Below are 12,794 nucleotides of genomic sequence, written 5' to 3'. Positions count from 1 at the left end.
TCATTACAAGGGGAACTCAGCCAATCTGAACTGTCCTGAAGGGACCACCAGCTACTACACCACTCAGGGCTTTCAGTCATAAAGATCCTGGCTATTGCACAAGTAGCTAGATTGAGACAATCCCAGGTCGGAAAGATTTGAAACGGAGGACTTGTCTACATGGGGTAATTTACCAGCACTGCTACACTGGTATAATTCCTGCTGGGCACGCTCTTTATATGGAATAAGAATGATCTTTTTTTGGTTTAGCTTAGGTCACTTCCAAACAGTTATTCTGGTAGAGTAATGCTAGTAAACTTCCCCATGTAGACAAGCCCCGAGACAGAGACTCCACCTTTAACTTGTGGTCTACGTATCTTGAATTCATCTGGATGCATCTACGTCCCATAGTGAAGGCTGAACAGTCGATTGGCACCAGCACCGGGGGCAGAACTGTGCCCTGGGCAGGATGGCAGAACAGCACCAAGACGTTCTCACCAGTGTTTGCTAGGGCGGGAGGGAGGGGAGAGAGAAATAGCCTCCACATACATCAAGCAGTGCCCGTAGCACCATGGGTGTATTCCACCAAAGGTCTAGTTTTTAAACGTCACTTTAAAGGGCCAGATTTGCCCAACTAGCTGAGCTCCTCTCCCCACACGCGCACAAAGGGCCAAACTCTTTTGCCAACCTGGCCCTTTGGTGCCACGGGCCATCGCACGCAGCTGCAGTCCCGCACCCAGCCTAGTGCAGCTGCTTGGCTTTAAACCAGAGCTACTCTCGCTGAGGGCCCTGCCCCCTAGGAACAGGGGTGATTCGTGAGAGTCCAGGCAGGAGAGATAGCTGATGATCTGGTGGATCCGGACACCCCTTCATTATCAGACGTTGCCAACAAGCTCCCTGGAAAGGGCTTCCCAAGGAGGCCAGGTACCTTGGAGAGGGAGGGTTTGAGCAGCTCTGGGAGCTTCTAGGGGAAGAAAGATGACAAAGGCCCAATTTCCACCAACATCGCGGGCAAATGGGGCACCCCCTCTTCTCTAGATCAGGCTGGTTACATTTGCTGCAGGGCCAAGGAGGCCCCCCCGGGACTATTACACACACGCACATATTCCAGGGCACTCATTTCCCTTACAGGCCCCAAACAAGTCCATCTGCTCCCAAGACAGGGCGCTGCAGATGGTGCACATTTAAGATGCTGAAGCCCCTGCTGCTGCCTCAGCCGGGGATAGCATGCTCCCGGGTCGAGTTACCAGCACACGCTCCCTCCAACCCGGCTTAATGGATGGGGGGGGGAAGTTAGAGACTTGGCAGCAGCTTAGGGTGCAGCTTCCTTGCTGCTTGTGGACGCTGGAAGAGGGGGAGGAGGGTGGGTTTGTGCAATACCCAATAATGGAGGTGACATTTTAACTGGGAAATGGGGAGCTGAGCTCAGTGCAGAGAGGAGGGATTTTTCCCTAGGTGCCACATCACTCAAGAGCGCCCTCTGGTGGATGGTTGGAAGAGGTGAGAGGCGGCTGAGTCTCCAAACAGAGTGACTGGGACACACCCACAAGGGGCTGCGCAAGAGGGGATACGGGAAATGCCCCAGCAGAAGCAATGGCTCATTCAGGCTTGTCTCCAGCCCTGGCTAGTACCAGATGCTTCAAAATGCCATAAAATAAAATAACCCATTCCCCCCCCCCCCCCACGGCACTGCACGAGGCAGGAAGCTTCTCCCTGTCTCCCGCTCGTGACCAGCTTACGAGAAGTAGTGATTTGAGAGCCCTAAAATGCTACCTGAGCCCGTATAATTGCAGGGGATATTGCTAGCTCCTCTGAGTTTTCTTCAGCTTATTTGCCTCCAAAATGTCCTTCAGCAACAAGATACACAGGCTGACAATTGCTACTGCGCCCAGGAGTCAGTTTAAGTATTCCCCGCTCACAGCTGGCCAGGTGGCAGCACTGCTGAAAAGGATCTGGGCTCCGAGTGGATCACACATTGAAATGAGGCAACGATGTGGTGCAACTGTGAAAAAAAACTAAGCTCATTCTGGGGTATATCAAGAGGAGTGTCAAGTGTAAGGCACGGGAGGTAATTGTCCCACTCTACTCAGCACTGGCGAGGCCTCCACTGGAGTACGGGGTCCAATTCCAGGCCCCCGCTGTAGGAAGGATGTGGACAATTGGAGCGATTCCAAAGGAGAGCAACACAAACGATAAAAAGTTTTTAAAACCTGACCTATGAAGAAAGGTTACAAAAACTGGGCGCGCTTAGTCTTGAGAAACGAAGACTGAGCGGGGGGCCTGGTCACAGACATCAAGTGCCTTAAGGGTTGTTATGAAAAAGACGGGGATCAATAGTTCTTGCAGGCCGCTGCAGGTAGGACAAAAGTAACTGGCTTAATCTGCAGCGAGGGAGATTTAAGTTAGAAAGTTTTTCCTAATATCTAACCATAAAGGTAGGTTTACTTGGTCCTGCCTCAGTGCAGGTCCCTTCCAGCCCTACACATCTAGGATCCTAGGATGCTTTTCAGAATCCCTTTGCTTCTCTGTGGACCCTGGAGGTCTGATACCCCATCTGACTCTCCCAGGCTACATCATCACCTGGAGAACTCCAACATGCATCCAGCTTGGAAGCACAGAAGTTTTATAATGGTAACTATGGAGGAGCAGCCTCCAACCCACTCTGTCTCCAGGCCTCTTCTTGCCGTACGTTGCATGAACACTTTCCACAGAGGCTCTAACCTGGCCAACGACAAGTGGTGACAGTGTACGCAGGTTTAGAGACTTGTGGATTTTAGCAAGGAGGCAGGGCAGGGGGTGTACCCCATTTGTGCAATGTTTCCCCTGTTGCAATTCACCATCAGGGGTTTGTTAGGGCTATGGAGGACAAGCAACTCCTAGCTGAAAGGAAAATGGAAACTGACCAGCCCTATGAGAAAGCTCCAGCTCATTTTCCATAGGAAATAAAGTGACATCCCTCATTTGGTTTATATGAGCCGCTTCTCTCGCTGAGCTGCACCCGTCCTGTGGTCTCTGTCTGCCTCTAGCGGGGAATCTCTGCATGTAACCTCCTGCTCTGTGGGTCAGTCAGCTAGCTACACCTGACTACTGCCTTTCAATGCAGATTGCTAGCCCCCTCTAGTGCTAAATGCTGGCCAAAAAACTTTCTGATCTGGTATCAACATCTCTGCCCCCTCTCTACAGAACAATCCAGCCAAGGGGAACCAGCTCCATGGCTCTGAGATCACCCAGCAATCCGTGTTTGCAGACGGATGAGAGAGAGAGATTGTTTTTTTAAAACGCCTTCCCCCTGGATCCGAACCAGGGTACCCAGGTTCCTCAGGCTTCTCCTACTGCTGAGGACTGACAGATCAGCCACAGCCCTGACTGAAGCCAGGGGCTTTGCGACACAGAGCTCAATGGGACAGCAAACCCATGCACAATAAAAAATAATGCTTAGCACCTTTCATCAGGCAATCTCAGAGTGCAGTACAATGGATGTCAGTGTCATTAACCCCATTTTACAGTTGGGGAAACTGAGGCACAGAGCGGGAAGTGACTTGCCCACAGCTACACAGCAGATCAGTGGCAGAGCCAGGAACAGGTCTCCTGGGTCCCAGTCCTGTGATCTGTCCACTAGGCCACTCTTTGGGTCAAAACAAACCTTTGGGCTCCCTACTAACCCACTACTGGAGTTCCCCAAGAACGCAACTGTGCTCTCACACCTGTAGAGCGCAGAGCGTGCGTTAATCCTCCATTTCTGAGCCTCACCCCAGCACCACAGGTTCCTTGACCAGCAGGGGGAGGGGGATGAGCAGTTCTCCCCCTCCCCCTCTGGCCCAGCACGCCACACTCAGCACCAAAACCGGGGATTGCTTCCCCAGGGGGCCTCCCACAGCCACAACGGCCCCAGTGCTGCAGCTGCAACAACACCGCTCATTTCCCTCCCCCATCACCACCACCCTTTAAAATAAAACTCCCCCTGATCCAGGATTTGTGCTGTCAGTTGTCTGGCGGGGCCCAGGGAGCCAGGATTCTTCACCCCCTTCCATGCAAACACAAGTTTTTTAAGTTTCTAACCAGAGCTGGGGGAAAATCAGAATTGCCATCCCGGTGGAAAGCCTGTTATTTCCAGGGTTGTTTTAGACCTAAAGGAGGATGAAAGGTTGAAATATCAACAAAGGGATGAAATTGCCATGAGGCACCATGGCACCTCGGGCAGCCACAGATTGAGCTGACTCAAAACATGTCAGTTCCATTCAATAAGCCAGGACATTTGATCCGTTTTTTGTTGTTGTTTTTTTAAAGGAAAGTTCCCCAGCCAGTGCTAACTCTAACGGAAGTTGCAGGAGAGCTTCCAGCCAAGAGCCCGAAAGCAGGGACTTGCTCTGTGATAGTCAGCAAATCATATTTATGTGCCTCAGTTTCCCCATCTATAAAGTGGTGGGGGTGGGGGAACTCCTATCTACCAGCCTCGCATTCCTAGGCACCCAAAGCCCAGCCCCGCTGCCAGGCAATGGCCTGCCCTTCCTTTACCTTCCCAGTGGCTCCGTGGGAAACAAACTGGGCTCCCTCCTTCTGGGCAATTTCCACCTGCTTCCGTGCGATGCAAGGCCTAGCCAGCGAGGTGCCCAGGAGATACCTGTCCTCATACAGGGCATTGGCTTGAACCGCCAGCCAGATGAACTCCTCCACGAACTCCCTGCTGACATCTTCAATGTAAACCTGCACAAGAAAGAGAGAGCCCCAAGCAATGAGGGTAGCCCAGGGCTCCTGCTGGGATAGGGTGCTGCTGGGGGGTGAAGATCCATTTATTCAATAGATGAAACATCCCCTAGGGGCTGGAACCCTGCTCCAACCACCTGTGTTTGAGGTCTTCCATAAACTGTACCTATAGATCTGACTAACTTCCCAGAGACAAAGGGCCAAATCTATCCCCGGAGAAGCGTTATGGATTTCAGTGGAGGATGAAACCAGCCCAGTGTCACCAATGACTCATATAAGCATCTCCCCTTTTCCAGGTGCGGGTGAAAGGTTCTGGATCAACAACTGTAGAAACCACAGCCCCTTTTCTAGTCCTAGAACAGATACATCATGGCAGTAGCACATGGCTCCCTGGGCTACCTCCCTCCGCTGGGAGATGGTCCGAGACCACCAAACAGGTGGGAATGACTCTAAGTCTTGGTCTGGATGTGAACCAGTGACACAGACAGAAAGGCTTTGTAGCTGGTCAACCATCCCTTGAACCCACCAGCCCTGAAATGACTGCTCCTCGTTTGTAAGGACACGAAGAAAGGTTTGAGAGGGAAAATAAACCACAAATGCTGTGGAGGAGCAGAAGAAGAAAAAGAAAAGGGATAGAGGGAAAAGAGGGAAGTGAGAAACGGAGAAGAAATATCGAAATTTGGCTGTAGAGAGGATTATAAAGGATTAAGGAAACAAGAGAGACACATCGAGTTACGGATGTGGCTATGTGTAACGTCTCTTTGCATCTAGGATTTATTGGTGGTTTGGCCATTTATAGAGGGAAATCTCCGAAAACGCTTCTGACCTTGGGCAAAGAGGAGGGAGGACACCCCGCCAACCCCATCCAGAGTCTGGAGATGCCCCCAAAATTCTGAAAAGCCAGCAGATATGCAGCTCTCATCGGCCCAGTGGCAAAGCCCTGTACTTATGGAGCTGAAGCAGCCAGAACTCTGGTCCTAACTCTTCAGGTGTGTGTATAATTTACATAGCACACCTGTCCGTGAGCTGCAGGGATGGCATGATGACAGAACTGAGAACAGAGCTACGCCCGCAAGAGGCAATAGGGTTTGTGTTACCTTTCTGGCTCCCAGAGCTAGCGCCTTCTTTCTCGCCTCTTCAAAGTTCTCATTTTGCCCAATGTTGGCCTGGAAGTAAAAATGAGAAAGAGATTGAGCAGCTTGGCCCCAGCCAGGATGGCAACCCCTAGCCCATCAGCTTGGCCCCACCGGGCTCCTACTGACAAGTCTCAAGTACTCCAAGGCATGAAGGAACACACAGTCATTTGGCTTCTTGCCGTAAGAGGATGGGGGAGGAATCCTCTTAGGGACAGAAGGCTCCAGGCTGTGGCGATTTATCTGAGCCAGAGGTTAGAACACAGATCGACCCAGCCTTTCAAGCTGTGCTTTCCCTGGTCATTCCTAGCAAGCTGTACTGGAGGGGAGACCAGGCCCCCCAGAGGTGCCACAAGATGAGCCCTGGAGGCTGCCCTACTCGGGAGACCCCTAGGTCACCAGGCGCCCAGTGCGGAACATAAGAACAGCCATACTGGGCCAGACCAAAGGTCCATCAGGCCCAGTATCTTGTCCTCTGACAGTGGCCAATGCCAGGTGCCTCAAAGGGAATGAACAGACAGGTTATCATCAAGCGATCCATACCCTGTCACCTAATCCCAGCTTCTGGCAAACAGCAAACAGCCTGGCTAATAGCCATTGATGGACCTATCCTCTATGAATCTATCTAGCTCCCTTTTGAACCCCGTTATAGTATTTGCCTTCACAACACCCTCTGGCAAGGAGTTCCAGAGGTTGACAGTGCGTTGTGTGAAAAAATACTTTCTTCTGTTGTTTTAAACCTGCTACCTCTTAATTTCCTTTGGTGGCCCCTTGTTCTTGTATTATGAGAAGGAGTAAATAACACTTCCTTATTTACTTTCTCTACAACACTCATGATTTTATAAACCTCAATCATATACCCCCTTACTCGCCTCTTTCCCAAGCTGCAAAATCCCAGGCTCATTAATCTCTCCTCATACGGAAGCCGTTCCATACCCCTAATCATTTTTGTTGCCCTTTTCCGAAACTTTTCCAATTCCAATAGATCTTTTTTGAGATGGGATGACCACATCTGCAGGCAGTATTCAAGATGTGGGCGTACCATGGATTTATATAGAGGCAATATGATATTTTCTGTCCTATTATTTATCCCTTTCTTAATGATTCCTAACATTGTTTGCTTTTTTGACTGTCGCTGCACATTGAGTGGATGTTTTCAGAGAACTATCCACAATGACTCCAAGATCTCTTCCTTGAGTGGTAACAGCTCATTTAGACCCCATCATTGTATATGTATTGTTAGGGTTATGTTTTCCATAATCACTAAGCGTCACTAAGACTGTCTGGATTGAGTCGCTTGCATGGCAGGAAAAGCCAACGCACTGTCATGGAGATTTCAGTCCCCTCTGCTAGACCGGTCCCAGCAGGACCATTTACGGCTGCACTATTGAATCTTGCTCATCACCCAGCATTAACAATGCTCATTTCTATTGACACTGACCAACACCCCCAGCCTAGGTGCAGCCACATCACCTCTCTAGCGCCCCTCTGCTCCTGCCCCTCAGCCACCAGGTGTACCCAACAGCAACCCCCAGCCCAGAGTTAGAGTGGCATGGGACCCCCTTGCCTGCTGACTTCGTACCTGTGCCCCTGGCTCGTGGACAGCTGCTCTTTACCTCTCCGGTGCACTAGGGGGAATCTGTTTGTTTGCAGTCACTGTTGTACCCACTCCATAGACTCAGATCCCCTTTTGACAAAGGCCTCGTTCCTGGCCATCTAAGGGAGACAGAGCCCTTGGCTACGTCCCTTCACCTTGGGGACACTGGGAGTCTAGCCATCCACCCCCAGCCGGGCAGAGTCTCTGCTCAGTAAGGCTGGCATGGCAGGTCTCACTCCAACACTGCAAAGCTGATGTCCAGGCTTCTCAGTGGTCCCATTTTATTCAATTGGGAACAATGGCTCGAGAGGGGCCATGTCCCACTTGGCCACCGAATGTGCCAGCTGAGCAGAACCTCCCAGGTCACTGACCCGGGAACGGGAACGTACTAGTCAGTCAATATTTAACCAGCTACGGCAGCAGGGTCACAGCTGCTGCCTTGGCTCCTGCATGCAGAGATTAACGCAATAGGAAGAGCACTGTGTGTTTCCCCATATTATTGGAGCTAGGACCCCACTGCCACCCTCACCCTGCCTCCAGCCCACTAACCCTCTCACGCCCCAGGAGGGGCTATCATTGGGTAGGAAGCAGCGTTTTTCTGTCGGGGAAATTCCAAGATACTGAAATGTTTTCTATTCCACAACGGAATGAAATTTAAAAAAAAAGAAAGAAAGAAAAGAAAACGGAAATTTCCCTGCAAAAACAAAATTTTGAAAACTATTCATTGCAGGTCGACGGAAGCCGTCTGGTCCCATTTCGACTGTTTAAACCTGTGGTTCTCAAACGTTTGTACTGGTGACCCCTTTCACACAGCAAGCCTCTGAGTGTGACCCCCCCTTATAAATTAAAAACACTTCTTTATATATTTGACACCATTATAAATGCTGGATGCAAAGCAGGGTTTGGGGTGCAGGCTGACAGCTCACGACCCCCCGTATAATAACCTTGTGACCCCCTGAGGGGTCCCGACCCCCAGTTTGAGAACCTCTGGTTAAAAAGATGTTTGATTTAAAAAAAAAAGGGAATTTCAGTCTGAAAAATTGTTTCGAAATGAAAAGTCAAAACATTCCATCCCCCAATGGCCAAACCGCTCCACTTCCTTTTTTCCTGAGCAAAATTTCATCAGCATCTTCTAAGGTTTCCATTTTGATGAAAATGGGGTTTTCCACTGAAACAACATTTCAGACCCGCTCTAGCTGGTTCCTGCTCACCACAATCGCCTTGACCCCCTGACACCTGACAGGCCCCAGGCAGGGAAGCGGGGCCCTCTGAATCACATTCATTCCCAGGACACTTTGGACAGAGAAAAGAGCAGAGGGTTGTTTTTTTTAAATAAGATCACGATTCTGTCACTCCAGGAGCCCAAGGCCCTGCAAGCGCGTCACCTCCCGGCTGCTGCGGTTAGACCCAGCACCATCGGGGCAGATGCTCACAGCAGCCCTGGAGCTGGCAAAAATGGCTATTTTCTGACAGCTCCCACCGTTTAGCGGAACACGGAAAACCCCACCCCAGGGGGGCCCAGCCACTGTTTTTTAGAGTCTGTCGTTTTTCTAGAGCCTGCAAGAGATGGGCTAGAGAGTGTCAGGAAAAGATGGGGGGGGGGGCAGCAGAGAGAGGACACATGAGGTAACATGAGCTCCTCACCAGATAAGCGATGACATCATAGCCTTGCTCCTTCAGCCACACCAGGATGCAGGAGGTGTCCAGGCCACCGCTGTAGGCAAGAACCACTGTGCCCTTGGACTGAGACATCGTGTCTGGGGAAAGCAGGGAGACCCATTCATATACTTGCCGCTGTGAGGGACTCACCTGTGCTCCACCGCAGACAAGGCCTCAGCCCCTCAGCCCAGCACAGAAGGGAGCTTGTCTAGTTAACCCTGAGGCCACTGTTGTTATTCCCATTTTACACAGAGGGGAAACGGAGGCACCAAGCAGGGCTGTGACTAACCCCAAGGTAATCCAGCCAGTAAGTAGCAGAGCTGAATCTAGGAACCCAGGAGTCCTGGTTCCATGCGCTGTTCTCTAGGCTGCTCTCTCCCAGAGCTGTGATTCCAATTCTGGGATTTGCCCGCTAATTAAAAACCACAGACTCTTTGACTAGAAACCCTCATTCAGAGCCAGAGCACCACTTTGCCTGGGAAGGGAGACAACAGTATCAGTCAGAGACAGAAACTCTTCAGCCCCCTGCTGGGGTCGCATACAACAGCCTGGTTTATTTCTCAAGTAGGAGGGCAGAGTGAGCCTGCCAGGGGAACAGGAGACATTCATCCAGCAGCAGACAGGGGACCCAGGAGATGAAACATATTTAGATTTTCAAAGAGCTTTCAATGAGTCCTTCAGAAGAGATCTGGGGAATGACTAACCAGCCTGTGAGGAGCAAAGTCCCCTTGCAGATTAAACACTCCTTAAATGGCAGAGACCAATGGGGTGCAGCGAGCTAGAGTCTCTGTGGGCAACAGAAATGTTAATGGAAGGGTATGTGCTGGGAAGAGGGCTCTATAATATAGCCAAACCTCCCATGAACCTAGGTAAGTGCTGCAATGAACCTGGTATGTGCACCACTGCCCCCCACTGGATATAATCAGAACTGTCCACCAGTGTCAAAGGCCTCATACTGCTAGTGGAGATTCTCCCGGAGTTCAAGTGGAGGTTGTCCCTGGTGTTGCCATAAAGCTGAACATGGCAGCACAGTAACACCTGTGAGGTCCCAGGTAGCTGTGGACTTGTTAGCGCTTGGTGCAGACTCACTCCAGTTTAAATACTGCTCTGCGTCCTTTGGCCTTAGCTTGCTGGTTTATGGTGATCAGGTTTTATTCACTTGAAAGTGGCTGCAAAGCAAGTTTCAAACTCCACCAAGGCTGAGATGCACAGAAAGCCAATTTTAAACAAGCCAGCAAGTGAGCCAGCCACATTTCTGAGCAGCTCTCCCCCCCAGCTAGGACCATGCATGCCACTTAAACTAGTACAGCATGGAGTCCAATGACAGGATGTTATAACTAACCTCCCTGAAGGGTGCTCAGCAAGTCACTGAGTTACATAACGTAACCGGGTTTTCATTACCCAGACAGTGGATTAACTTTTGCCCTTTATTTGCTGCCACTTTCTCAAGCCGGGCAAGTTACATAAGTGCCAAAACACATTGCAACTGCACTGCTCCAACACAAAGCAGGATTTACACTGGATGCAGTACGGCATTCAGCTGCACAGGCAAAAACCCCACCCTGCTTCAGTGCAGAAAGCCCATCTCCAGGGAGTTGCACAATGTCATGACCTCCATGGAGGTCAGATGATGCAAATTTCTCTAATGTCCCCAGGGCCTTAGATCCTAGCTGACAGGCTCCGGGGGATGGGGTGGGGGGTTCCTTCACCACTGTTTTTTCTATTCCTAACTAAAGCATTTCTCCTGATCAGTCTGATGGTTGGGTAGCTGCACAGAAGCAGAGAGATCACCGAGAGTCCCACGACTCCACCTAGCTACCTGGTTTACATGAAAATTGCAGCCAGGCACAGAGACCATAAAAGAAACAAGAAATGCAAAAAGCAGCTTGGCCCATTACCTTTCTTTGATGGACGAGCAGAAATCCTTCCTCAAGCAGTCAGCAAATGTCCTGAAAAAGAGGTAAGCAAATGAGACCAATATATCCAGCTGTACATGAAAAGGCCACAAGGAAGAACAATTTAGATGGAATCCTAATCATGACCAGGCAAGCCAGCTGCCTGCTCGGAGACATGGCAGGGCTAAAGCAGATCTGAACATTTTGCATTGGCAGGATGGTACATGACCCTGATCTCACACATGGCAGTCAGGATTGGAGGATCTGCACCACTAGGACAGAATGTTGATCCTGCTTCCCCCAGCAGCCGTCACCCTTCATAACTCCATGCACCCAGCCAAGTGTGAAATGCTGCGGGTAGAGGGCTGGGTGGGGGGAGAAGGACAGGACACATGCCTGTGGTGGCAGCGTAAACAGAATCCACAGAGATATTCCCAAGCATTGTCTGCCTATTACTTACACACCACAATTCCAAAGAGGGAAAGACTCCAAATAGGGAAAGGTTTCAGAGTAGCAGCCGTGTTAGTCTGTATTCGCAAAAAGAAAAGGAGGACTTGTGGCACCTTAGAGACTAACCAATTTATTTGAGCATGAGCTTTCGGGAGCTACAGCTCACTTCATCGGATGCATACTGTGGAAAGTGTAGAAGATCTTTTTATATACACACAAAGCATGAAAAAATACCTCCTCCCACCACACTTTCCTGCTGGTAATAGCTTATCTAAAGTGATCATCAAGTTGGGCCATTGTGAAGAGAGTTGTCACTTTGGATGGGCTATTACCAGCAGGAGAGTGAGTTTGTGTGTGTGGGGGGGTGGAGGGTGAGAAAACCTGGATTTGTGCTGGAAATGGCCCAACTTGATGATCACTTTAGATAAGCTATTACCAGCAGGACAGCGGGGTGGGAGAAGGTATTGTTTCATGGTCTCTGTGTGTATATAATGTCTGCTGCAGTTTCCACAGTATGCATCCAATGAAGTGAGCTGTAGCTCACGAAAGCTCATGCTCAAATAAATTGGTTAGTCTCTAAGGTGCCACAAGTACTCCTTTTCTTTTTCCAAATAGGGAAACTGAGGCAGGGGCTGAGGGGGCAGGGACTTGACCAAGGGGACCTGGGCCTCATTTATACTGGGAAAAAGCACCATGTTAGAAAACTTGCACAATGCTAGCCACCATTTGTCCACACAAAGGACAAGCTGTATTTAAAAACATGCTAGCTTGTCCTAGTAGATCCCAGGATTAACTACCAACCTGCTAACAGGAAGTCCCTAATTCCACAATGACCGGTGTGAAAGTAGAATGAATTATATTGAAATTATAATTCATTAAAGAAATGCTACTTGAAGGGTTTGTTGAAATATAGTTGTCAGGAAGAGAAACATTAAGGAGTGTGAGACAATGGGTCCTCAAACTAATTAACTTAGAGCTCCTACTGAGCTAGGAGATTGGTAAAGGTTAGTATGCAAATAAAATATGTATGTATATTTGTCAGTTTCTGCTTTCTTTTGTCTCTTATGTTAAATTGGCTTTAGCTTAGCTGTATAAATAAGTTATCTTGAGCTTCAGAGAGGGGCTCACATCTGGGTGCATTAGCAAAGTGCTTTGCTAATAAACAGAGTGGTCTGACAAATGATGTGAGTCCTGAATCTGACTTTGACACCGGGCAGCAGGGGGCACGCTGGGTGTGGTGATTGGGATAAACCGTCAGAGTGTGGAAGGGAAGCCAAGTGCTACTTCGGAAAATGGCACTCTTTAGAGGAATGCGTCGACACTTAGAGCTTGGTTTGATTCCCAGCTCAAGGAGACATACTCCCTGCTAGCTGTCAG

At 49.8% G+C, this 12,794-nt stretch overlaps 1 protein-coding gene across 2 annotated transcripts in view; it reads right to left on the bottom strand.

The window, feature by feature from the left end:
• ASS1 (argininosuccinate synthase 1) overlaps positions 1-12,794 on the bottom strand; it is a 78,580-nt gene that overhangs the window by 59,155 nt on the left and 6,631 nt on the right. The window contains exons 2-5 of one of the 2 annotated variants that reach the window (XM_073314646.1): positions 10,971-11,021; positions 9,058-9,170; positions 5,781-5,849; positions 4,495-4,683 (exon numbers count right to left, since the gene is read on the bottom strand). In XM_073314646.1, coding sequence (XP_073170747.1) covers positions 4,495-4,683; positions 5,781-5,849; positions 9,058-9,165 — 366 coding nt within the window. In that variant the 5' untranslated portion in view covers positions 9,166-9,170; positions 10,971-11,021. Of the gene's footprint in view, positions 1-4,494; positions 4,684-5,780; positions 5,850-9,057; positions 9,171-9,361; positions 9,737-10,970; positions 11,022-12,794 lie in introns of those variants that run through there. The other variant, XM_073314648.1, reaches the window with a different exon arrangement.

Source organism: Lepidochelys kempii, chromosome 16, assembly GCF_965140265.1.
Source record: "Lepidochelys kempii isolate rLepKem1 chromosome 16, rLepKem1.hap2, whole genome shotgun sequence".
In the NCBI taxonomy this organism is placed as follows: Eukaryota; Metazoa; Chordata; order Testudines; family Cheloniidae; genus Lepidochelys; species Lepidochelys kempii.
The sequence above is the reverse complement of the archived record's forward strand: the minus strand, read 5'-3'. Positions and strand labels throughout refer to the sequence as shown.